The 27,893-nt window shown below is 42.5% G+C and overlaps 1 protein-coding gene across 1 annotated transcript in view; it reads right to left on the reverse strand.

Annotated features, from left to right (window-relative positions):
* Nucleotides 1-210: 210 nt before the first annotated feature.
* Nucleotides 211-27,893, reverse strand: part of RAPGEF4 (Rap guanine nucleotide exchange factor 4) — a 326,591-nt gene continuing 298,908 nt past the window's right edge. The window contains exons 24-31 of the mRNA XM_052635961.1: nt 25,552-25,677; nt 24,972-25,150; nt 21,691-21,781; nt 17,545-17,595; nt 16,676-16,763; nt 16,195-16,259; nt 3,695-3,749; nt 211-830 (exon numbers count right to left, since the gene is read on the reverse strand). Coding sequence (XP_052491921.1) covers nt 703-830; nt 3,695-3,749; nt 16,195-16,259; nt 16,676-16,763; nt 17,545-17,595; nt 21,691-21,781; nt 24,972-25,150; nt 25,552-25,677 — 783 coding nt within the window. The 3' untranslated portion in view covers nt 211-702. The remainder of the gene's footprint in view (nt 831-3,694; nt 3,750-16,194; nt 16,260-16,675; nt 16,764-17,544; nt 17,596-21,690; nt 21,782-24,971; nt 25,151-25,551; nt 25,678-27,893) is intronic.

The following is a 27,893-nucleotide window of genomic DNA, read 5'->3' on the forward strand; positions in this document are numbered from 1 at the left end:
TTTCTCAGTGGAATTCTTATATATGCAATCCTGATTTGTAAGTTTTAAAAAGTTATATTGTAAACATAAATATTATTCTATAAGTCATTCAAAAATTACAGACCAGTCTTCCCTAAAATTACATAAATAGCCAGAATGTTTTATAGTAATGTGGTCAGGTACAATTCCTTCAGAGGTAAGACTATGAAGATGGAAGAATACAGCCTCTAGTCTGGAGTTACATGGATTCCTCAACACCTTCCAAAAACCCCATGCTCAAGTCAAGATGTTGAGTTAGAAATTATGAAACTATACCACCACTGATGTAGCCAAATAAATACCACTTGTAGCACATCTCATCCTGTAAATACGCCTAGAAAAAATATCAGGAGCTTGATAGTTCCCTTGACAATGATATTTCTACCATACTCTTCATGTTGCTCTTATTTTATGTTTCAGCAAAGAAGATGGCACAACTGGAAATAAAATAAGGTGACTATGAACAGGGGATTTCTAAGTTAGAGTGTGCAAGCTGTATGCAAGTCAAAGAATTTCTTCTCTTGTCATGATGCTGGTAAGCTGAATGCAGCCCTGAGATGTCTCAGGATGGGTTTTTGCTTGTTTTATAGAATTCTCTAGTGACAGTATGGTCAGTAGTAGCATAAATGGCATTTTTGAAAGATTGTGGACGGAGGCAAACGTTGTTCTGGGCACTTGAAATGTCTATGGTCGACGAGGCTCTAGTCTGTGTGACATCTGTGATAAAGTTCTCTGGTTGTCAATCACATTTAATTGCCGTACATAACTCCGGACATCCTGATGGTTCTTATTAGCTTGAGCTGCATCAGGATCTATCGAAAGAGGAGAGTAGGATTGGCATTGCATAATGTATGCATATAAGATACAGCTTTATTTTCTCCAACTTATTACATTTATCATGGATTCCTGGTTTCCATCAAGACCTTTCAACACACTATATTCATCGAACTGTTCCATCTCCTCCCTCCCACCCTTTTCTTCCTTGGAATCATGTATTTTGATCATTTTCCTTTGCATCAGATATTGTTTTTAAAAAACACCAAATAAAAATGAAAGCATCACCCAACAACCCTGGTTATATATTAAAATTGTTTCCCCTTGCCATCCCCCAGAATGTATCACTGATCTCTACTCCCTTTGACCCAGAGGAGGACTAATGGCAAAAAGACATAGGTCTCATTAGCTTCTAACAAAAGCACTTAACCCTGAGCTGACCTGAAGCAAGCCAGTGAGACTCTAAACTCCGACTGCCCTGAATACTTGCAGACAACATACAGCATTACTCCATAGATTGTATGACTGTCCATACTCAGAAAAACAAATCAACTCAGGCTGAAGTCATGACTTCTACTAGACCTTCAATTCTCTGATGCTATTTGTTCTGAAACCCCAGTTACCATTCTAGTTTCATCCACTCCCCAAAGCATTTGAGCACCAGAGCGATTGGATGTCAACTGATTTCCCTAAAACCAGGCTGAAAGAAGAATAAAATGCCCAATCAGATGTCTATACAGGGAATAGACATGCACAAGGAAGGTCATTTGACCTCTGGTGAATGGGAAAGATAGTTCCCTTCAGAAGTGACTATCCAGCTCCTGCATCCTGCGTTGGCAGATCTTCCTATTTCTCTAGAGAAATGAGAAATCTGGATTTCTTCCCTGGAAATTCTTCCATCTTTGAATGATTACATTATTTCGGAATAAAAGGGGGAAAAAAGCTCCATTCAGATCCAACACCTCAGCCATGGTCCAGGGGTGGCCTCTGACGCATGGATGCCAGTGTGGGACGCTAGGAGGGGCCAAGCTAGCCTGGACTCTGGACGAGCATTCTTTCTGCCATAGCACACTGCCTTCTGCAGTCCATCTGTTCTCCTTAGATCCATGCACCACTCCCAAAGACAATTAGAATGCCATCTGCATGGGGGGCAAAGGGGAGTGTTGCAGGTCTGAACACAGAAAAGCAGACAGAAGATACAAAGGCCCCACTTGCTCTAAGAAGAAACTCATCAGTATAATTATCACATATAAATAATACCACAGTGCTTAATTTCCTTGCTTGTCACTGGCAGTGTACTCTACATGTACAATATACTATAATTACATTGTACATATTCCCACAATGTTTATGAATCTATTCCTATAGCTTTATCTATAGATTGTTGACTTCAGAGCTGAGCAGCTGTTGTTTACTAGCAGTTACTGATAACTTCAACAAATGCAGTGGATATATATATATCTGCTCCCCACTCCCCATGTCTCTAGGAGATGTAGGAGAATGTAGGATTATACTTCCAAAGAAGCTTATAGAACAAAATATATTCTATCTTGGTTCTTGGACCTCCTAGAGAACCTTCTCAAGGCTTTGAACCCTCTTAGGCATTTTGTGTTTAATTTCAGGAATTTCCTAGACCCCCCTGAAGGGCGGTGGATTCTAGGTTATGAACCCTTGTTGTAGTCATCACCTATATATTTTCATACTTGCTTGTATAACTGCTTTATGACCATGTATTTATACATATAGTACATTTCTGGATGAAGAGATATGAGACACTTTAATTTTGGCAGAATCCACATAAGAACAAGTGATGATGTGCAAGCTATTCTCGTTTTGGAAGAAAGAGGAGACATACTCATTTGAATAAAATTTTTTCTTAAGGATCTTCCTCCTTAAGACAAGACTATTTTTCCTAGACCCTCAACCCCCAGGCATTACAAAATAAATGTTTAGCAATTCTGGTATCCTGTGTTAGCAAACCCTTTGTTTGGGCCAGCCCTGTGCCAAGAGGAGCAAAGATGGCTCTGATGAATAAAATGAGAAACTTTAGTCTCTTGAGCACTAGGTTTATTGGAGGGGATGGTACTGGTAGCCTCACAGTCATGTCTATGTCAGTTTATCATGTTAAATTAACGAGCCCAATGGCTTCAAGTGACCCATACAATGACGTTGGCACAAAACTTTACAGGGGCCACCTTCTCACTCCCAGACCAGCTGGGGGGAGCCAAAGCTCCAAGCTCCACCCAAAGTCCCAGCCCTGAGGAAATAGTAGCACTGGCCCAGCATGATGATCTGGTGCGATGATGCCACTTAACTCCCAACAGTTTAAACTTGCTATTTATTATCAGTGACAGTTTCATGTTAAAGCATTTATTATACCAGCTGTTGCGCTAAATGTGCAGATTTAAGAAAAGCACCTTAATTCACTTAGAAATACTAGAAATATAATATGAATTCCTGCTAAGGGACCTTTTACAAGTGTGCTTGTACACGTTCAGGCAGTCTCTCAACACCCCAAGAGACAATAAATATTATCCTTCCCAGTTTATAAACGATGGAATGAGTCATCATGAGTTGATGTGAGTTTCTTAACATGAAGCGGTGAGTCATAAAGAGAGTTGGTTAGAGGCAGGATTAGTTGGCATTCATGGCTTAGTTGTCTCTATCCATTCTGAAAAGAACAAATGAACTTTCTGAGTTCATTCATAAAATAATATTCTTATGGTTATTTTCTAGTTTTACAGCTAGAAAATCTTTAAACACAAGACCCTTGTCTGATGGCATTCACGATTCAAAGCGTCTCTGACACCATCAAATATTGTCCCAGCTTCCAGAATGTCTCCGTAGCCCATTAAAAAGGACTTAATCACCAAGATCCATATTGCGGCAGCATTTAACTTACTGAAGGGTTGGCTCCTGCAGTATCTCACTGTTCTGGCAGTATTTGCAATCATTCGCTAAAAAAAAAAAAAGAAAGAAAAACTGAAATGCAGGTAAGCTTAGTGTAGAATCCAAAAAAATAAACCAAAAACCAAACCACACCATTATTTACTTTAGTGATACCTGGGACCATGAAAAATAGCAGGTTCTGATCTGTTGATCATCTGGAGACAACTGGTTGATATATAACCTGTTTAATTACTTGTCAGAGGCACCCCCTACCACCCACATACATACACATGCAAGGTCTTTGTCAGGTGAGGAATACTACTGGCATAACTCTAGTCTAATTGCTTATTACTTAGGACGTAAAAAGCCGGCTGTTGCTCCTGAGACTGAACCTTACTCTTCAGGACCAGTTCTTACCATCCTCTCTTGAGGTCACTGTGAATTTGCAAGAGAATTTGTAGCTATTCTAGGTTTGGAGAGGGTTTAGCTTGTCAAATTCCTCACTGTAAACAGTAATGAGATATTCGATGATATTGGCAGGATAGTCATAGATGTTCTATCTCCATCCAGTTTTCTATACGCTAAGCATTATTAGCCTTTTTCATCTTCCAGCAAAAGTGTGTGTTTCAGCACTAACCTTAATTATGTGATTCCCTCCCTCTTCCCTCCTTCATCCTTTCTGATTATAATGGTAACACATGCACATTTCAGACAAATCACAAAATCTAGAAAATGTTGAGAACTAAGTAAAAAAATCACACAGAATATTGCTTCATAGAGTAACTTCAGCTATATTTTGGTACATTCCCTTCTAATATTTTAAAAATAAATATATAGAAGCATTTTTTTTTTCAAAAAATGGAAGTCATATATATTTTTGTTTTGATTTGAATTGTTTCACATGGCATTATGACTTTTCCATGCCATCTGCACTTTAAAATCCTTTTTAAAAATAACCAGGTATTCAGTCATGTGGATGGATCATAATTTATTTAACCTTTGTTAATTTTGTCATTCAGTTCAGTTCAGTTCAGTCACTGAGTCGTGTCCGATTCTTTGCGACCCCATGAATTGTAGCCCACCAGGCCTCCCTGTCCATCACCAACTCCTGGAGTTCACTCAGACTCATGTCCATCGAGTCAGTGATGCCATCCAGCCATTTCAGCCTCTGTCGTCCCCTTCTCTTCCTGCCCCCAATCCCTCCCAGCATCAAAGTCTTTTCCAATGAGTCAACTCTTTGCCTGGAGTTTCAGCTTTAGCATCATTTCTTCCAAAGAAATCCCAGGGCTGATCTCCTTCAGGATGGACTGGTTGGATCTCCTTGCAGTCCAAGGGACTCTCAAGAATCTTCTCCAACACCACAGTTTGTTAAGTAATCTTAATTCCTAAATTTTGGCTACCATAAAAACTTATAAGGAAACCTATTGAACTGCGCTCAACTGAGTTAAAAATAAAGAAAGGAGGAAAGAAATGGAGGAAAAACATGGGGCTAAGGCGCTGTTTCTGAGCCACTGTTTCTTGCCTCAGCCATTCTGAGGGTAACTGGGACCCTCAGTCTCTATATAGCATCTCAGGGATACTTGCTCTCAAGGTTGTCCCTCAGAGATGGTGGATTAATTCTAACATGAGCAGAAAATTGATAAGGTTAAGGCCAGGAAAAGAGACTTTCTAATCTCTGAGTGGCTGTTTAACTCCAGTCCTTGCTTTCTTCTCTCATTGACCCTTGGCTTGCCAAAATTAGAAGATGACTCTGAGAAAACTGACACAGTGTTAAAAAAATAACTTATTTGGGAGGAAATTTTTCTCATAGAAGAGTTGAAGCTTTACAAGTACACACAGGTGAACGCTCATAATGCCTCACTGAATATTACTGCTTTGAGGACTCTGGCAAGCATGAAGGGACATGTGTCTGCAGTAGGTAATTTCTCATACACAAAGAAGCAATCGGAAAAGTTTGAACTTCACTTTCATAAAGGATCCTGAAAACCAGCACATCCATTGATCAGCATGAGAAATATATTACAAATACCTCCAAGAAAACGTAACATACAATGTATAATTAGCCTCTGATATATGGAGCCCTGAAATAAACAGTAACTATGATAATTTTCCTGCTAATTTACTTTAAGTTGTTTTTTCACTTCTCTAAAGGCTTTGCATCTGAAGGGCACAAGTATATTCCATGTAGAATTATTGTAATTCTTCAGATATTGAATGGAATGTAATTACTGAGAACCCTGGGAAATGCTGCCAGTATGCCCCTCTGAAGAATAATAAAACAATTAGCAGGGGTCAGAGACCTCTTCCTATACCATTTTGTAGAGAGTAATTGTTCTGCTTTTTAGTTTTGAAAGCTAAAACATTTCATTCTGACTTTGGTTTTAAGACTACTCTTTACAGCTATACTCTGAGGCTTCATAATTTTTAGCTCATTATGTAGTTTAAAATGTGAGAACAATTGTTTAAATCAGTAATTTCCAGCTCTGGAGTTCATTCTACCTTTCTAAATCTTTGATTAATTTTAACAATGGTTTTAATTTTGACGTATCTCTTTTAATTGTACTCAAAGATAACTTCAGTTTAACTTTGCAATCCAAATCTGGCTTTGCAACCAGGCCCATTCTTTCTTTTTGAGATGCCTGCACAATAATGTTAGAATAAGTAACATTAGCAGTAGCAGTGCCTGGACTCCATTAGCACTGCTGGTCAGTGCAGTTACAGAATGCTTTCTCAAGGCCAAAGAAGAGTTAACTTGATATTTTTAACCCTACCCTTGTTTGTACCCACTGACCCATGCAATGCAATGTTTAAAATGCTACAGGTGCTTTCCTGGGTTTGCAGAAGAGTTCAGAAGTTCCCTTGTTTAACTATCTCTAGGGGCATAATGCGGAGAAGGCGATGGCACCCCACTCCAGTACTCTTGCTTGGAAAATCCCATGGATGGAGGAGCCTGGTGGGCTGCAGTCCATGGGGTTGCACAGAGTCGGACATGACTGAAGCGACTTAGCAAGCAAGCAAGCAAGCAAGGGGCATAATGCCTTCAAAGCTTGTCTACAGATACTGGCTCCTCACTGTTTGAATGCATCCAGCAATAAGGAACTCGTTACCTCCAAGGACAACCCCTTGCATTTTTCAGCATTTATGACTACTAGATATTTCTTTATCATTTTGAATCCAAGTGTTTGCCCCTTTGTTTTTCACCCCATTTATCCTAGCATCCTATCTCTGAAGCTCTTAAGCAACAACAAACGTGTTTACTTCTTTTAGGACAGTTCTTCAAATACTTGAAGGTAGCTATCATGGACATCTCTTCACCCCCACATCTATTCTGGTTCAGCCTAAATATCCCCATTTTCTTCAACAATTTCTCATAAGTTCCAGGTCTCTTCTAGACAGTTCTCTAGATTGAAGTCCACAATTTAAAAAAAAGCCACATTGCTGATATTTGAACTTCTAGTGAATTAATTAAACCTCTCAGCCCTCTTTACTGACCTTCCTTCTCTGTAGATGTGCAGGTGGTTTCATGGACCAATGTAGAGAATTTTGCATTTATCACCACCAAAAGCCATCCAGTTAGTCTTTCTATTCTTCTGCAGACTTAAGTCTGTGTGTCATTTTTGACAGTGGGTGACTGTTTATTCATTGCTATTCTCAGTGAAAGTTGGCGAAAACTAAGGTTAAAAGATATAGGCTTTATTATCCAACTGCCACAGCAGGGATGAAGCCAAAAATTATACCCTAGGCTTTGGGGCCCTGCTGGAGCAGGTTGGCCTGCCTGGAGCAGGCCAGGCAACTTTCCTACAATGCCAGCTGGTGAGAAAATACCTGATCACTCCAAAGCAGAGCTTCTCATCTTTTTTTGTTTTTCCCATCCCAGCAAACCCAGGGTTATGACACATTCCTATTAGCAACTGGCTTTGTTAAAACAATGAATTGTAATTCAGGGACAAAGTGAGGAGAACATGCTCCTTTAGAAGGCACCTGGATCAGAGCAGGTGGGCAGAGCAGGTCCTTCTCTACACCTGCCCTGACTCTGATACCGCCTCCACCCCCCACCCCAGGAAGGCCCCACCTTAGGGTTCACTCATCAGCCTATGCTGGTGTATGCAAACCAAGAATGCCAGGCTTCCCCGTGGGAGTCCACATTCCAAATCTCCCAGGACCACCACTTTCCTTGAGACTAATCCTAAGTACGGGTCTTCAGAGCTTATTTGCAAGAATTATGTTTATACAATTCCTCACCTACAGGGATGAAAGAAGGACCCAACTGAAAGCTGATGAATCTCCCTCAGGATGTGAACTCACATGGGGAAGCTCAGGAAGGAAAAATGAGGTAGTAAGCCAAGGTTTCTGTAACTACCCTCAGGTTTTTTTTCTTTTTCTCAGTGTTTATTTTGAAGTAATTTCAAATTTTAAGAAAATTTGCAAGAGTAGTCCAGAGAACTCACATACAACCTGGTGAATGTGTCTTAACAAGACCAACCCTTTTAAGGGCACCTCCCAGGCTTTGGGCCTGTCCTATTGGGCAGGTCAGTGGGACAGTTGACCAATGTGAGAGTCTGGTCTGGATAAAGGTGTAGACAGTGCATACCCAGTGACCCTGGGTCAGGTATTTATTGATTATATTAAATATATTGTTTATGTAAATTATATAATATGTATAAAATATAATAGTGAAAGTGAAGTGAAGTCGCTCAGTCGTGTCCGACTCTTTGCGACCCCACGGACTGTAGCCTATCAGGCTCTTCTGTCCATGGGATTTTCCAGGCAAGAGTGCTAGAGTGGATTGCCATTTCCTTCTCCAGGGGACCTTCCCGACCCAGGAATCGAACCGGGTCTCCTGCATTGCAGGCAGACGCTTTACCGTCTGAGCCACCAGGGAAGCATACCATCAGTATTATTTCTGTATCAAGCTGTAAACAGAGCGACCCAGAGGCAGATGTCCTTCCTCGGGTCTGAGCTGCAGAGTGACCGGCAGAAAGATGCCATCGAGCAAGGGAGTGACCAGCTGTGGGCAGTCAAGCCCGGGCCTGTGAGAGGCCCTGAGGCTGTGGTCCCCAGTGCAAATCTCCCTCAAGCTCGGAGGCAAGTAATTCCTTCCCCTTGAATCCAAGGAGATGTCAGAGAGGGCTCTTCTCAGATGGGTCCTTGGGGTCTGGGCTTCCCTGTTTACCTTCTCTGGCACCCTCCCCTCAAGGATGGGCTGGCCACCTTACACCATCACTCCTATCCAGATGGCCAACGGCCCACCAGGTCTCCCCAGCCACCTCGCTCTTCTGCCAGCTCTGTACTGACTTCTGTGCCGAGCTCGCCCTTCTCTCTCCTGCCCCTGGAGGGGAGCAGACTCCTGTGGCTGCCTTTCAGGTTCAGGCCAGCAGGCCCTCCAGGCGGCAGCACCTGGCACTCTTCCTCTCCCGACTGCCTCCCCTTCATAGCAGTTGCCAGAACAGCCTTCCTCTGCTCAGGCCAAGCTCCCTCCCTGCTCCCTTGATTAGGCGCTCCTGCCCTCAACAGTTTATGTCATTCCTTCTATTGCCCCCTGAGACCTTTGCCCTTCTTGTTCTTAAAGGTCAGCCAGACTGCTCTCTCCTTTCTTCTCTCTGCCCCTTCTGATTTGACTCTGCCCCTGTCCTGTCAGATACAGGACCTCAGTCAATTACTCCTAGCTTACCATGTGTAAAACCACATTCACACCATTCTGATTATTTCACTCAGATCCCCATATATTGGGACAATAATTTTTTTCCACATATATATGTAGAAGTATATCTGCCTGTCACCTGCTAAGATTGTGCCCATGACAGCAACCAAGTGGAAATAAATGCATGGTGAGGATCAGAGATAAAAGATAAAATGGCCCAGGAGCTGAGCCAGTCTTCACTATATGTATCCCTGAGGAAGAATCCTGGCTCCTGTTTCATCCTGCAGATCTTTAATCTAAGAGGTGAGTGGCATACAGATGCAAGCACGTAATAAGCATGATGCTCATGGTACACTGTACATACGATGCCCATGGACGTGGCAGCGCAGGGGTCTCTGCAGGCACTTGCAGAGTACTATGCATCTCTGTGCAGGGAAGGGCACTAAAGGACTGATAGCGCCCCACAGGGAGGAGGGTGGACAGAACAGTGTCCACTGAGGTAATGTATTGGTAATATAAGGTGCTTGGGACATTCTGCTTAATCAGGTTTTCTAATAAAACAGAAAAATGCATTTGGGTTAAATCGCTACATAAATTCCTTTATAAATGCCTTAGTGTATTGTCCTATCTCGCTAAGTCTAACACTGGAACAGGGTAATTCTTTTATGCAACAAATATTTCTTTCATACTTAGGACATGCCAGACACCTTTCTTGGTGCTAGAGAAACATCAGTGAACTGAATAGATCAGATACCTGGGCTAGGACCTTCCCATTCTAGTGAAGATAAGCAATGGAGAGACAATAAAAGATCATTTTAAAATGTGAAACCAGTTGTTGGAGCAAGGTTATCTGTTGAGAATCAGCTGTCTGGCAAGGTGTGGAGCGTAGAACGTTTGAAGCGGGGTCAGGGAGGACTGCTTGGAGGGAGGGACGCATGGACTGAGGCCTGAATGATGTGAAAGAGCCAGGCTGGTGAAGGCTGGACGAAGACAGTTTCAGGCGAAGGTAACAGCTAGTGCAGAAGCCCTGAGGCCGAAAGGAAGGGAAGCAGGTTGGTCTCCCTAACTTGGACTGAGTACAGAGAAGATGAAGTGTGAGATGAGGCTGAATGGGTGCTCAGGGTAACAAGTCTGGATTTGATTATATTATATTGTATTTAACACGGTTTTATTTTTCTCTGATACAAGAAGTGACCTCTCTTTGCATTTTGCTTTTTCACACCTTTTTAAAAATAGAAGTATAGTTGATTTACAATATTAGTTTTAGGTGTATCACAAAATGATTCAGTTATGCATATACATGTATAAATCTATATTTTTTTCTTTTCCATTATAGTCTGTTACCAAGATATTGAATATAGTTCCCTGTGCTGTACGGTAAGTCTTTGTTGTTTATCTGTTTTATCTATATTAGTGTGCACCTGTTAATCCCAAACTCCCAGTTTATCCCCTCAACCCATTGGTAGCCATGTTTGTTTGCTATGTCTCTGAGTCTGTTTCTGCTTTGTAAATAAGTTCATTTGCATCACTTTTTAAGATTCCACATGTAAGTGACATCATAAGATATTTGTCTTTATTTGACTGACTTCATGTAGTATGATCTCTAGGCCCATCTATGTTGCTGCAAATGGTATTCTTTTTTATGCCTGAGTAGTATTCTGTTCTTAACACACACACACATATGTATCATATCTGCTTTATCCATTCATCTGTCAATGGACATTTAGGTTGTCTCCATGTCTTGGCTATTGTAAACAGTGTTGCTATGAACACTGGGGTGTTATCTTTTCTAATGAGATCTTTCATCTTTTCTGGATATATGCCCAGAAGTGGGACTGCTAGACCATATGGTAGTTCTATTTTTAGTTTTTTAAGGAACTTCTATACTGTTTTCCATAGTGACTGTACCAATTTACATTCTCATCAACAGTGTGTGAGGGTTCCCTTTCCTCCATACCTGCTCTAGCATTTGTTATTTGTAGACTTTTGGATGATGACCATTCTGGTTGGTATGAGGTGGTCCCTCATTGTAGCTTTGATTGGCATTTCTCAAATAATTAGTGATGCTAAACATCTTTTCATGTGTCTATTGGCCATCTGTACGTCGTCTTTGGAGAAATGTCTATTTAGGTCTTTTGCCCATTTTTTGATCAGGTTGCTTGGTTATTTTTCAGTTGTTTGAGTGGTTTGTGTATTTTGGAAATTAAGCCCTTGTTAGTCGCATCATTTGCAAGTATTTTCTATTCCTTAGGTTTCATTTTGTTTATAGTTTCTTTTGCTATGCAAAAGCTTATAAGTTTGATTATGTCTTAATTGTTTATTTTAGCTTTTTCTATTGCCTTGGGAGGCTGACCTAAGAAAACATTGCTACAGTTTATGTCAGAGAATGCTTTCCCTCCGTTCTCTTCTAGGAATTTTATGGTGTCATATCTTATATGTAAGTCTTTAAGCCATTCTGAATTTGTTTTTGTGTATAGTGTGAGGGATTGTTCTAAGTTCATTGACTTATATGTGGATGCCCAGACTTTCCAATACAACTTGCTGAAGAAACTCTTTTCTCCATTCTGACGTCTCTTTTGTTACTGTTTTGAACTAGTTTCACATCTCTTATCGATTTTTGTGTGTTATGTTTTATTTTCAACTGCATATAATCTAAAAGCAAGGGCGACTTTTTGGATTTCTTTATATTTCCTAGCAAAATTTTTTTGCTTAGACACTCTACACATATTTAATTGCTTTGAAACATACCCTTCAGAAAATCTACATTTAGCCCAGATCGTGTATTCTGTATAAAGAAGTAAACTTTCAAAGTCATTTGAAAGATTTCTATTGTGTTGAAAAGGTCTGGGAAATGGGTAGATTTGAACTCTTAGAGTTTTACTTGGAGAATCTTTTTTCCATAGCTTGATACAAGTCCAGTGCTCTCACCATGAGTCTTATAATAATGTTATTGATGATAGAAAAGAAATTGTTGCTAATAATATAATAGCATGATTAGTGATACCCAAATATAATGATTCAAAACATTTTTCTTCCTTTATGAATTAGTTTCTGTTAATGTTTCCAGAAGAATAGAGGTTTGCCTCAGGCTTCTCATTCCAAATAAAATGACTATCTTAATATTAATAAATAAATTCACCTAAATATGGGTATGTCTGAAATAGAAGCAACCTCCTAATACAGCAGCAACTGTGGCTATCAGCATGCTTCATGCAGCCTGGGGTAGTGGCAGCCGGCCAGCATATTATCCTCTGATCCATTGCTAGTCTACCTCCTAAATGTTATAAATATTCATGTATGCCATAGAAAGCTACAAAGGGCTTTATTCAAACATTTTTTTGAATACTCCTTTATGTTTCCCCCAAATGAAAGAATGTCTTTTTTTTTTTTTTTTTTTTGCATAGGATCAGAGTGTGAATTCTCTTTTGTTCATACTCATAAATCCTGAAAACCAATATGCAACAAATTCTCTAATCCTCATTTCATACCCCAAGGGTGAAGAGGTTCAAAATAAAAATACTTAGGATTGGCATGGCAGCTCACTGTGACTGTGCAATGCTGCCACCAAAAAAAGCATCTGTGTCCCCAACTACCCAGGTGACTTCTGCCCCTGGCAGGGACTCCCTCAAGGGAGACAGCCTACCAGCCCCATGAAGGCTGCCAGCTTTGCTCACCACTGTGGCCTTGCTGATGAATGAGGGGGAAGCTGCGCAGATATCAGCCTGGAAAGGTAAACACTCACGTCGTTCCCCAGGAATACAGCACTTACAGCAGTCACTAGTGGGAGTTGTTAAGTGGCCGTGGTGGTGGTATGGGAGCAGGGTGGGCTAGCTTATGGGGAGAAGAGGCTAGAAAAGTTGGCACCAAGTGCCAGGCTGGTCAAAGCCAGGTTTAAAAAACATAATCAAACCCTTTTTTGAAATTCCAGTTCATTTTTCAGTAACACCTAACTCACAGAAGGGCAGTTATAAAATGCAGCTTTCTCACAGTGTGATTTATCAAATGAAATAAAATATATCACTGCTGGAGCAGAGAACAGTTATAATAGTGCTCTTGCAGTGTTCTTTCTCTCCTTTTCTTTCATAGTAATTACAACCCCTTAATTTTGAGTGTTGGAGAAGACTCTTGAGAGTCCCTTGGACTGCAAGGAGATCCAACCAGTCCATCCTAAAGGAGATCAGTCCCGGTGTTCTTTGGAAGGACTGATGCTAAAGCTGAAACTCCAGTACTTTGGCCACCTCATGCCAAGAGTTGACTCATTGGAAAAGACTCTGATGCTGGGAGGGATTGGGGGCAGGAGGAGAAGGGGACGACAGAGGATGAGATGGCTGGATGGCATCACCGACTGATGGACCTGAGTTTGAGCGAACCCCGGGAGATGGTGATGGACAGGGAGGCCTGGGGTGCTGTGATTCATGCAACACGACTGAGCGACTGAACTGAACTGAACTGAATTTTGAGTGGGGCATTGGATATCCAGAAAAAGGGCTGCACATTCTTTCTTTTCATGTGACTGTGTTTCTTTGTCTGATAAAAGGTGAGCCAAGTGGTTAAGTGCAATTCTGGGTCACATCCCTATAGGGAAGAAGCAGGTCTTCACCTTTTTCCTTTCCCCCTCCCTCTAGCTGGAATGAGGGTGGTGCTGGTCCACCATCTTGGCCCATATGGAAGGTGAAATGGCACAAGAGAAGGCTGGAATTGTGACTGCTTCCTGGAGCAGAACTTCCAGACCTAGACATTTAAGTGAGAAAGGAATAGACTTATCTTGCATAACCCATCATTAATTCAGGCTTCTATTTTTGCAGCTGAACTGCTATCTTAGCCCTTCAGTTGCTTTCAAGCAAAAGTGGACTCAGTCAGAGCAGGCTATGAAGGACCTCTCTCCTCACTGCCAGGCATGTAAGAACACACTGCTGTGGGCATGAAGTACAGAGATGGGGAAGGGGAACTCCCTTAATGTCCATTAAATACGGTCTTGACTTTTCCTTCCCAGGTTACAGATGCGGCACCAAGATCTAAAGATCCAGAGGAAACAAATTTCATCCTCCTTGACAGGTATTTTTGCTTTTCTTGTTTGTTCTGTTCAGTTAACATTAATGATCAAAAGTTCTAAAGCTCAATCAACTCTTTAGGAGACTGACTTCTACGCCTCTGTGCACATGTATATTTTATAGTTAAATGGTTCTGTATTTCTGCCTAAGTGATCTGGAAGGTTCTTTACCTATTTGCTATATCTTTCATTTCTGGAAAACAAGTTTTCTCTTGAGAAATTAGGGAACTATGTTTAATTCTCCATACTAATAAGTGAACAAATAATGTTTTTACTTTGATCATAGAATTATTAAACTGACACAATAGAGATGTTCATACCCTACCCTTGGTATGGGTGGAGGGGGAGACTGCTAAGAAATATTTGCCCTCTAGCACAGACTTTAAAGAATCTGTACCAGAGGGCAAATTCAGTTGGTAAGAGTCTGTCTGCAATGCGGGAGACCTGAGTTCAATCCTTGGGTTGGAAAGATTCCCCTGGAGAAGGAAATGGCAACCCACTCCAGTATTCTTTCCTGGAGAATCCTATGAACAAGGAGCTGGTGGGCTACAGTCCATGGGGTCGCAAGACTCAGACATGACTTAGTGACTAAACCACCCCACAGGGTGTCTTTGAGGAGTGTGGACTCAGGTGCCATTTCCTAAGAAGCATAAGATGCAGGACCTGGTGCCCAGCACTTGCTGCTGTTCTTTACCAGGCTGAGCTTTGCAGTCAGCTCATTCTCAAAGCTGAATGATATGATCTTTACAGGTTGAGTGTGGGATGCTTTCAATTCTCCCAGAGTCACACATATTAGCTGGATTTCAGGAAACAATCAGAACAGTTTTTCTGGTAAGAATGCTTATAACACTCTATGACTTCCAGGAATAGTTAATTACCCTGGCCCCACCAATGATTCCCCAGGGATAGCCAGGGGGTGGGGGGACACCATCCCCATTTTCTGTTGGGGAAACTGACCCATGGAGAACTTAAGGGACAGCTACAAAGTGATGAAGCTCTCATGTCTCCTGAACTCTCAGCCCTGGGCTTTTCCTGTGGTGCCACGTTCACCGCTGCAAAGTATACCCTGGGCACGTGCTCATCCACACAGAGATAGTATTGCACCTCCCCATCCATGCAGGCTGCGGCCAAAGGATTTAGACGACAATGGAGCATTCCATGAACATGCACTATGTCGCTAAAGAAAGGTTTTGGCAAGACCTGCCTTATTGCTTCACAGGAGATGAGAAAATTAACTGCAAAGTAACGAATGCTTTTGGGGGGGGGGGGGCGGGCGGCTGGAAAACAGTGAATATGCACCACTTCCACACAACTGTTCCTTATAAAAAAATCGTGTTTTCAGTTAAGGAAGATTTTCAAGTTCCCGCCCTGAACTCTGGACTAAGCAATACACATTCAGGTGACTACTCTATAACAAAGATCTTCTGTAGAGCGGCCTTCTACCTACATGCACTAAAGTCAGCCTCAGCATATCAACGTTTCAAAGGCATCCTGGGGCGGTCTAGCTCCACAAACAACAAAACAACATGGAAGTCACTCTGGAACATTCGTGCATTTTCGCAACAGGCAGCCAAGGACGAGGCACACAGCAAAAAAGCTAGCTGCCGCTGAGGCCGCCGCACACACACTATTCAGTCTCACAAAGGTGACTGACAGACTAAACGAGGTAGCCAATTTGAACCGAGTATTTCAAAACTCCTTTATGTGTAACTAGCTTTTCAAGGTGGCAGCGTATATGGAAATTATTTCTTTTATTAGTACAAATGCAAATTTTTATTTTAAAAAAACATCGTGGTTAAGGTTAACAATACTGTACACGTACCATTTTTTCAAAGTTTACTAGATTGTCAATGAACGTCTTGTTCCCCTCATGAGTAAATGTCATATCTGCAAAGAAATAAAAGTCACATTCTAATCACTAACAGAAATATGTCATACAAAGAAACCACAATAGCACCATTAGATTATGCGGAAGGATTTGCATAACACTGCAGCTGAAAAAAGCCAATAATAGTTCCTTTTATGTTAGGTGTTTAACTTTCTAAAAGCATTTTACCTGAGCTTAGTTAAAATTTCCAAACTAACCCTCTATTTCACTCAAGTCTTCCAAACCACACACAGATTCCCTGCTCCTGCAATAATCTTGCCAACCCTTTCAGAAAAGTCTGGGCAGAGGGGAGACGCTGAGGAAGGTGGGAAGCTCAGATCATTCTTCCCAAGGAGGTCAATCTGATTAGGCACCTGTTCCTTTTCTTCCCCGTACACTCATCACTGGCTCGACCTGTGCGTTTCCTTGGAATTACCTTTAATGAGCAAAGGCATGAAGGGGATGAGAGGAGGGTCCAGTTTGGCTACTGTCAGCCTGTAGGCCCGGTGGTTTCTTGAAGGATCCTTTAGAGAAACAGAGATGCTGGTTAAGGACTCGGGAAATGTACACCACCCGCTTCTACCTCCTAACCCAACCCAGCTTTGTCATCTCCCAATCAGGTAGTTCTGAATCAAGTGTAACTACAAAAGAAAGGTAAATCTGGTTAAACAAATGGATTTTTGTTTTAAAACAACTTCCCGTATGACAGGAAAATAAATAGATTTTTTGTTTCCTTTCTTTGTTGAAAGGAAGATACGCCTCCAGGGATCAAGGGAAGAGATCCCCTTGGAGAGCCAACACAAAATGTTAAACAACCCCCAACCACAAGAGTCCTCTTCTCCTGGGAGCACGGCCTCAATCCAGGGAATCCGGCTCACCCTCCCAGCTGCCTCGCGCTGCCAGTCTCGACTTGCCTTCTCTGAAACTCTCCTATGACTCCTGCCAAGTCCCACTCACTCCTTTTCTGTGAACACCTCCCTACCAACGGGGAAAAATAATTTGGCAAGCCAAGGAAAATGCAGCTTCCAGACCCTAGCCAACCTGTGCTGGATGGAAAGGAGCCCATTACACTGCTTTTCTTAGTTACACAAATTGACCTTATGTGGGACATAAGTCCTCTTTAAGTTAGTACCTGAGAGTGCCATTCATTAGTCAGACATGCTTGTTTTAGCAGCACTAAAATGGGGTCATAAACTTCTTAAAGTCATACAAGGACAGATAAAATTTCTGAAATGAGAACTTCAGCTAATCAGAAATTGGATTAATGCAGACAGTGAATGGAATAAAGGAGCTACTGTCACTTACCATTAAACTTTCAAACTCTGCATAGAACTTCTTGAACTTGCTTGGCAGTTTCTGTTAATGAAATGAAAATGCCATGCTTATATGTCAGATTCAATATTTAGATAAGTATCGTGTGTTACCATTTCTAGGGGAAATGTACTTCTTTTGGCTCTTAATCAAACATCTCTAAGACAGGCTAGACTGTAATCTGTCTTGTCATTTGAGGATAATCTTAGGGATCTCATCTTTTAAAAGTCCTAACCTAGTTGAACCTAAATTAACTATGGATGCTTTTGGTCTTACTGCTTTCTATAATGTTTTCTGAAATGGATTATTCATAAAGAGGGCTGTATTCCCAGACTACAAGTGGCTCGGCATTAACCCCCGCCCCTCCACTGTTTTAAACTCTCAAATTCCCACAATGAAGAATTTAGACCAGAGATGATTACAATTACAAGTTTTAGAAACTACCTAGTTCAACCCTCCGCTCCCTTTACCATGTAACCTACAAGAGAACAGGGATTTTTATCCGTTTTTTTTACGGCTGTATTCTCAGGGCCTAACAGAGTAGCAGCAGTATGTCAGGCACATAGTAAATGCTCAATACATATTTATTTGGCTAGATTAAACCTGTCTTTTATAGACAGAAGAAATTAACCATCAGGTTAAACGACATGCCAAAGCCACACTGCTGGTGATGGTCAGAGCCTCTGTAATTCCTGGCTCCTGCCTCCTTTCTCTTGCTTCTCTTCTATGCGCTATGCTTTCCTACACAAGCATTTCTCCCACAGGATTTCTCTGCCCTGCTCTAATACAAAAATTGATCATTCTATCAATTTAGTCATTTCTCATGGTTTTATCTTGACAGATGATTCGAAACCATTGGCTGTACCCGTACATTTATACCAGCAGGTCAGTGAGGAATCATTTTTCAATCTGTTGGTTCTCACTTTGCTAGGTCCTGAGCCCATAGTAAAGCTGAACTTTTCTGACAGGGCCACACAAAGAGCAGTGTGATGGTCCCCGTTCAAGACCACCAAAGTGCCGACCAAGTCTGCAGCCCCAAATGCCCCGCTCAGTTCTGCTTCACACAGTGACGTCCACTGGCAACAGCTGACTCACCTGTCAGGCCTCTGCAATCCCCTCAAAGCTCCTCTCTCTCTTTTTTCTCTCTTCTGTGAATGGGTTTGACCTATTCCCATTTAAACACTGTTCTTGTTTAGTTGCTGAGTCATGTCTGACTCTCTGCAACCCCACGGACTGTAGCCTGCCAGGCTCCTCTGTCCATGGGATTTCCCAGGCAAGAATACTAGAGTGGGTTGCCATTTCCTTCTCCAAGGGATCTTCCTGATCCAGGGACCAAACCCACTTCTGCTGGGCAGGCAGATTCTTTGCTGATGAGGCACTGGGGAAGCCCTTAAACACTGTAGAACATCTTATTTTGTTTCTAGGAACTTGTATCCTCATAATCTCTAAACTCATTGTCCTAGCGCCTCTTTTCAAGCTGGGTTTCAGGGAAACCTGATATCCTTGTTCAGTGGGGAAGTTCAAAGGGATGAAGGCTGGCGTGGACATCAAGGGATACAAGAGTCTCAGGCCCCATGGAGCATTCAAATCACCATGCTCAGTTCTAACTCTCCGTGAACACAGACAACTTATAAAATGAGGAGCTGATGGAATTTGGGGTCATGTCTGTCACTCTAGTTCTTTCTTTACTTAGCTGGCTTTTGGGTCAAAGGCAGGAGTGCACATGGGAATAAAACTTGTGTCTCTCTATACTATCATCTATGCACACCCTATGGGCTTCCCTGGCGACTCAGTAGTAAAGAGTCTGCCTGCCAGTGCAGGAGACATAGGTTCAATCCCTGGGTTGGGAAGATCCCTGGAGAAGGAAATGGCTACCCACTCGGTATTCTTGCCTGGAGGATTCCATGGACAGAGAAGCCTGGTGGGCTACAGTCCACAGGGTCGCAGAGTTGGACACGACTTAGTGCTTGAACAACAGCAACAAAATCCACACCCCATGCTTCCAGAGCAGGGCTTCTCAAGTGGAGTCAACTTTTACTCACCCTCATCTGGTAATGTCTGCAGACCTTTCCTGATGCCAAAACTGGGGTGGGTGGAGGGAGAGGTGCTCCTGGTTATATAGTAGGTTGAGGCCGTGCGTGCTGCTTAGCCTCCTCCGTGGCACAGGACAGGCCCCTCCACCCTCATGCATACAAGAAAGAATGATCCTGCCCAAAGTCATTACCACTGGGGCCGAGAACCTCAGCTCTGGGTCCTCACTCCCACTGGCTTTATCTCCGATGAGTCTTCCCCTCTATGTGGAAGCATCCCCTGTGCCCTGTGCTTTCGCTCCATTTTCTGTTTTGTTTCACTGACTGCCTCACACCTGCTCTCTAGTTCCTGGAGGGCAGGTGCTGTCCCTCAGGCTGCTGCTGCTGCTCACTGCTGTGATGTGGGAAGCACGTGGGAGGGGGTCGGCAAGGCCAGGAAGATGAACCCAAATCAGAGATGCTTGAGAATGAGAGCTCTCCCTGCAGACTGACCCAACTCCATTTCACCTTAACAGATAAAGGCTTATACACGATGCGAGGGGGGCTCTCCTTTTTGCAGCAACATGCAAAGATGGGAACACAAGCTCACAGACTGATGTGTGTCTGCCTCTCCCTGTGGAATGAAGGACTAGATGATGAAACTCCCTTTCTTGGCTGCCTGCATCCTGTTCCCCCCAACCCCAAGCGGCCTCCTGTTTTTCTCTTTAGACCACATGAAAGGGGACTCTGAGAGTGTTCCTCCATGCTACAGCCTTAAGGTCTAGCTCCTATTATGTGTACCTCGACCTGGCCTTCCCCGACCCCCATGAGCCTTCATACCTTCTTTGATTTTCCCAACCAAATCATTTGGACTCTGCAAGAGGATTAAATGCTGGAAACAGGTAAAGGAAAGCAGACTCTCTGAGAGGTTACCCTAGATTTCCAAAGATTCCAAGAGCAGAGGCTTGCACCCTGGCTTCACGGATCAGATTTCTTGGCAGCATTAAATTTCACTAGCTGGAAGATGCCCGGGATGTGTGGCACACGGGCCTCACCAATTCCCTCATTCCTATATTCGGGAGATGAGCTGCTGTGTGCTGCATCTGCCTGGAACTTTCAGAGAAACCCAAGACAGAAGGACCTGTAAGGACCTGTTCTATAAACAGTGGAAATGCAGAGGCGGGACAGAGGGAAAAAAACAGATTCAAGAGGGAAGTGGGGAGGAAAATGTTTCAAGGAAAACATTTAGAGATGCAAACAGCTGACTTCGGTACTTTTTTAAAGCATCCTTGCAAGTTAAGTCTCTCTCATGTACTCCTTGCCCTCTTTTTGTGTCCCACTTACATATACTTTTTCTATTTTTAGTAAGAGCCTATTTTTGTGTCTATGTTCTGTAAGAGATTAGTATTTCTTTGACTATATACCACATGTAAAGAGTCAGGTATATTTTGAGTACTTAGCTAATGAAGAACGAAGCTCTTCTCTAGCACGAATAACCAACTGGCAACAAAACATTCATTGTATTTGCCATAGAAATTCACCACACACCTGCTAAACTTTTGCACCAAACTGAATTCTAGCCAACTGTTGTTCCTTCCTACCCACAGAGGTCTGCCAGGTAGTTAGGAGATACGTGGTCCTCAGCTGGGCCAAACAGTTGGCCTTCTGGCTAATTCTCCCAGGAGCAAGATGACTACTTGGATAAAAATGGACCTTCTGTCCTCGCTTAATTACAGATACAGCTTATTTCAAAAGCAAGAGGCAGACACCAGAGAAGAACAGGATCTGTGAGCAAGGCCTCTGAAGTTAAGCAAGCAATGCTGTTGATTCCAGTTATACCTAGGAACTAGACTTATTATTATTTATATTGTATACAGCAAGAAGCTCAGACGCCCTCTTTTTTCCTCCCCAGTGCATCGGACAATGCCTTTTCAAATTCACTCTCTGAAAAAAAAAAAAATTAAAATTCACTCTCCGAGGCAAAAGGAGACAGGTCACCTCCCTCAAAGTGTCCCACCTTTTCCACTGTTATATCAGTGTGAGTGATACTTCTGTTAAAAAGAGCTCACTGGTGAGCTTGTGTTTTTCTTCTTAAGGCAAAAGTCACAGCTGGGTCTCTGCTGATGCTTACCTCCCACGTTAGTGCCAGGCGGCTCACAGCTACATTACTTAGTCCCATGACGATGGCAAAAAAGGAATTCAGATTTTTGTACTCCTTACAGCTGAAACACAAGAGGCACATGTTGTAGTAAAATGCCACTTTTGAGAGAGATAATCAAATCAGAGTTCTATTTTCTGATGGTCATTTAATAGTCGTCAGGACTCCTTTACAAGAACAGGCACTGATAGATTTAATGCTTTAGGTTCCACTTGGGTGACCGTGTTCTGCTGTTTGATTTTTTTGCTGTAATATTAGAAAGGTGATAATTTTAGCCATCTAGGTTCAGGTTTTGAGAAGGAATTTCAAGACACCTACACTAGGCATTGCTATTATAATCCCAAAGCTTGCTAAAAGCCCTGTGGATCTGGAGGAAAACATCTCACAGGCTAGGAAGAGACACAGCAAAATGTCCTTGGAGAATTCCAGGTCAATGCTGGACATCTCAGGCTCTGGTAGCAAGAGAGGGAAATAAGGAAATGATGCTGCTGCCGCCGCCAGGGCTTCCAGCTGCCATGTAATGCTTCTAATCTGTTGAACAATATCAATTTATAAATCATGATCCTTCCAGTGCAGGAGACCTGGGTTCAATCCCTGGGTCACGACTATACCCTGGAGAAGGAAATGGCAACCCACTCCAGTATTCTTGCCTGGAAAATTCCATGAACAGAGGAGCCTGAAAGCCTGGGATTGCAGAGTTGGACATGACTGAACACACGCACACACAGCTAATAACCTAAACAACTGACCGAAAAATAACCTTATTTTTTCTGTAATTTTTCAATGTTGATGAAGCCGATCATTTTGAATCTGTACTTACCTCATTATTAGCTTTTATGAATATATATTTGTGAATAAGAATATTTTGGAACAAGACCAAAGGTTCTTATCAAAATGCAACATTTAGTCTAGGTACTTGGTTTAACTTAAGAAGAAAAAAAAAAAAGGAATCTTCAACCTCTTCATACCCGCTCCTTGCAAAGGGAAAGAAGAATTCATTTTGCAATGAGCACAAATCCTTTACCACAAATCAGTATGGTTATCTAAGTTGACTACATCATAATTAAATCTTGTTTGGATTAGCATTTTTGCAAGAGGCTAATTAAATTGCTGCATTTGCTCCCTGTGTTCTCCTTGCAGAGTGCTTCATAAATGGCCTGTGTGGAAATGGGAAAACAGATTTAGAGAAGCTATGGCATGTCTCTCGCAGTGCTGGGGAAGTGGTGGGGCTTTATGTGTGCAGGAGTGGTCAGGGGCTGAGAGCAACTTCAGAGACCCCAGGCTGAAGGTGGCGAGGAGGGTCATGGACACGGCTGGCCTTTGTCCTCTGTGTGTGCGCATGAAAGGACATGCAGGACTGCTTTTGTGCTCACTGCGCTGGTCACTTGATCACCCTAGGTAAGTCACAAAATTTCTCTCTGCCTCAGTCTCCCTCACCTGGAAAAGGCAAAGATAACATTTGGACCCCCAACTTCACAAAGTTCTGGGCAGGTCAAAGAGCTTGAACAGAATATATGGAAGTTCTCCAAAAATACCACGCGAAACATACTTCCTGCCACGAGGTTTACATCTCATGCGTGAGGATCCTGGTTTCTGAATCTAAGTCTTCTCCCGCTGGATTGTGTGAAGAGTTCTACTGTGCGGGATAGTGCAGCTTAAATAACGTTTAAATAATATAAGCCAATTTATCCTGAAGGCTAAATTCACCCATAATCAGAAGGTAGAGGGAGATAAGAAAGACAAAAACACTAAAAAAAAAAAAAAGATAAAGTTCCCTAGTTTCTGAAAGGCTCTCCTGTGCTGCTCTGTAAAACAGCAGCATCAGGCCCCTACAGGTTTTCCATTTCCATGTCTGTGTGCAGACTTCCTCTCTCCTCCCTCGGTGCACGCGGCCCTGCCAGGCTAAGGTGAGGAGAGGAGGTGCCCTAGAGAGCAGGAAAGCACATACTGTCACAGCTTCCACAGTCATCTCCTTCCAGATAGAGATATCTGGCCCCCGCAATCAGCCGATTCAAGGCTCCTGGGAAAGTGGCTGCACTCCGAACCAGAAATTCATAAGCAACATTTTACCCAATCTTTCTTTCAAAAGGCATTTTTTTTTCCAAATTAAGAGATACCAGCATTTGAATCTAAGGGCTTTGGATATCCCGCAGAACTCCCAAATTTTTGGCAAAATAATTCAAGGCATTTGGCAAGCTGGCATGTGCGAAATGTCAAGCAGCGGTTGCTTCTTTGTTTAGCTCTGGAAATTAGACTCTGTATGGGATCTAAACTTTTTGGCTCAAGCAAACTGCCCAGCTGGGGTCACTTGTGCTCCCCACCTTCCTAGGCTAGAGCTCCCTGCTTTTAGAAAGGAAAGACGTCTCCCAGCCACAAGCTGCATTTAGCATTTTATTTTTAGCACTGTGGTGATACCAAAAACATGGAAGTAAACAGGAGGTTGTCAGGCATATCTAAATAGCAGGAGAAGATTAAATTCATGTCAGGGAGAAATCTAACTGGCCCCTGTAGTAAATAAATTGTTTCCCATGAAGTGCTGTTAAATAGAATATTTATAAGACGCTTGCTTTTTCTAATGTTTATGGAGATGATTTTCATGGGCCAGGTTAGCTCGTCTTTATGCATTTTATGGATTTTATCCCGGCTGAGTTGGAAGCATGGTTTTACACGCATGTTCCCACTGCCCTCTACTGGCAAGAACGTGTCAAGTTAGACCTCGACTCGCCCAGCCTTTAAAACAGAACTTTTGCAGCAGAACTTTGCTGACAGAGCCTTGAAACTGAAGGAGGCACGCAGTCTCAGTAGTTCAGAGCAAAAAGAGGTCATGATTTTAACCTGAGCATCAGCCCTGTGGGATGTTAATTTATATATTGGTGTGAATATTACAAAAGCTAGACAAAGCACAGTTCTCACGAGAGTTCAGTAATTCTTAAGCCCCTGTGGTTGGTGTGTTAGTTGCTCACTCGTGTCCCCAGACTCTTTGTGACCCCATGGACTGTAGCCCACCAGACTCCTCTGTCCATGGAATTCTCTAGGTGAGAATACTGGAGTGGGTTGCCATTTCCTTCTCCAAGGGATCTTCCTGACCCAGGGATCAAACCTGGCTCTCCTGCATTGCAGACATATTCTTTACCATCTGAGTCACCTGGTGCATAAACAGATTTAATATCTCACTTTGCTTTTTAAGGTGTAATCTAAGGGGACAAAATGAAGCCACAGCTCAAATGTTTTTCCCTCCCCGAGTGAATACTTACTGGGCTGCGATCTTAATAAATTTTTTTAAGAGCTGAACACGTTTGCTAGGCTGGGAACAAAGGCAAATCTCAGTGACAACCCAAAACTGAATTTCATTAAACCTCCTCAGGAACAAATCCAAGTTTGCTGTGGTCTTTTTAAAATGATGCCTTCCAAATGTGTGATAGATTAGCTCCAGCTAGAAGAAAGGAGAACAGTGTCACATCTTTGTTTTTAAGTCAAAACACCAGCTTGCTCCTCCATTTGACATGGCAAATTGACACTGGTCAGCAAACATGAACACAATCACTGACTGGGATTCAACGTGAACTTCAATTTGAAGACGTCAAGGGCTCAGTGAGGCTTGTCGAATACTGGAACTATAAACTAGGTGCTATTGGCTTAATATACTCAGGAAGACAGAGCTTATTGCAAATCGTAAAGATTTTTCTTTACTCTCAAAGGCTTCATAACAGGCTTTATTAATGTACTCAATATTTTGCAAAAAAAACAACCTCTCACATGGCTTTAACATTGCAGCATGTATTCACATTTGCAGGCAACACCCAGAACTGCCATGCTCTCAATGGAGCACCTTACCTCATGCACACAGTTGAAGAGCTCCCAATCATAAATTGTCATCTGGTAGGCCAAATCTTTGGAGCTCATCAGTTCGAAAGTTCCCATTGTTCCAACGGTTGGGCCCTCCTGTTCTGGCAAGGGAGTCTATGAATAATAATATGAAAATATATCAGAATCTCAAAACAGACAAGCTGAATGCTGTTAGGACTTGGAGGGGAGAGGATTCTGAAGATGCTTTAAGGAATACCTTGAAACTTTGATTTTACCCAGAGGAGAAAAAAAGCCTTTGCTCTTAATGCTCCCTTGCCTCCATGCGTTTTTATAGTAACCATTATCACTCTAATCAATTCCACTGACTGAAAAACATGGACCATGGCAGATAAGATTCAGTGACAACTGACCTGTGGAGGTTCTCTTCTGCGTGGGCCTGGGAGCTCCCTGGAAACAATTCCTTTTCCCTGGCAAACATGCAAGAAGTTCTGTTTCCCATTGAGGCTGTTCCAAAGCAGGTACTAGCGTCGTGGTTTGGGTGTTTAGCTACTTACTATGGCAGGGGTTGGTTCAGTGGCAGAGCTGCTGTATCTCCACCTCTCACAATACACCACCTGGGACTACCAGGTGAAAGAAGGCTCTGTGACCGCATGGGATTACGTGTGATGTTCAGTTCCTCCACTTTCTGAGAGACGTAGAGCTAGCAATGATAGTCACATGGTCATGGTGCGTGGACCTAGGCATCAGAACACTAAATTCTGCCACTTTCTGGAAGACCCTTGGTCAAAATTTTCCATCCAATTTATATACTTCATTTTTACTTTATGAGAAATGAGTTAGGGTGCTTTTCCTTAATAAAATGAATGATTTGCATATACTAGAAGCTTTACTTATATTCATCCCCATTGATCTACAATAACAGTTTAAAGTTATAAAAGTCACATGAATTAAAAGATAGTTTCCCCAGCATGATACAAAATGTATTTGGATATCCAGTATTTAGGTTGGAAGTACTAATATTGTTCACACTCTATTATCATTCATCATTGTCATCATCACCCATAACCTTGACATTCTCTAAGTGCCTGCTGCTTTCTGGGCATTTGAAAGTTTGCAGTTGAACACAGGAATCAGCTCTGACCTGTGAATACAGCACTGCGTGTCAATAAAGAATCAGCTGTTGGCATTTGTTTGCATGTATGTATAAAGGGACAGACAGAAGCATCAGCAAACACCTGACTCCCAGATATATGGAAAAACAGGTGAGGAAACATGAATGGGCTTTTGAGAGGTAGTGGGCATTTGGAATGAATATGTAGCCTTAAGAGGTTCTTAGAAAAAGAAGCTGGGCTTTAAAAGATGAAACTGGGCAGGTTTAGAAGGGCAAAGTTTTCCCTGAGTATCCGGGACGGTGGGTCGTAGGTTGGAGGAAGGCAGCAGAGGCATGAAGGTGGGGATGTGACTTGCTTGGCAGGACCAGAGAGTTCAGGGGAACAGAATGGACCATGTTAGCAAGCCTTGGAGTGCTCCCTAGGAATTAGGGTTTTGTAATAGAACAGGTTAGTGCCTGTTTCAGAGAGCAGCAGATCCTGAATGTAAACCCCACTCTAGTTACATAGACTTGGATGATCCCCTAATCTGCTGACTGTTTTTAGCTCTTCTGAGTTGGGGACCCACTACCTAGTACCTAGATACCACTCTAATGGCAGAAAGTGAAGAGGAACTAAAGAGTCTCTTGATGAGGGTAAAAGAGGACAGTGAAAAAGCTGGCTTAAAACTCAACATTCAAAAAACTAGATCATGGCATCTGGTCCCATCACTTCATGGGAAACATGGGGAAAGAGTAGAAACAGTGACAGGTTTTACTTTCTTGGGCTCCAAAATCACTGTGGATGGTCAGTAACTACAGTCATAAAACTAAAAGACGCTTACTACTTGGAAGAAAAGCTATGACAAACCTAGACAAAAGCAGAGTCATCACTTTTTTGACAAAGGTCCATTTAGTTAAAGCTATGGTTTTTCCAGTAGTCATGTATGGATGTGAGAGCTGGACCAGAAAGAAGGTTGAGCACCAAAGAATTGGTGCTGGAGAAGACTCCTGAGGGTCCCCGGGGTAGCAAGGAAATCAACCCTGAATATTCATTGTAAGGATTAATGCTGAAGCTAAAGTGTCAATACTGTGGCCATCTAATGCTAAGAGCTAACTCATTGGAAAAGACCCTGCTCTGGGAAAGATTGAGGGCAGGAGGAGAGAGGGGACAATGGAAGATGAGATGGTTGAATATACCACTGACTCAATGGACATGAGTCTGAGCAAACTCCAGATGATAGTGAAGGACAGGGAGGCCTGGCGTGCTGCAGTCCATGGG

The sequence above is a fragment of the Budorcas taxicolor genome, chromosome 2 (assembly GCF_023091745.1).
Source record: "Budorcas taxicolor isolate Tak-1 chromosome 2, Takin1.1, whole genome shotgun sequence".
NCBI lineage: Eukaryota > Metazoa > Chordata > Mammalia > Artiodactyla > Bovidae > Budorcas > Budorcas taxicolor.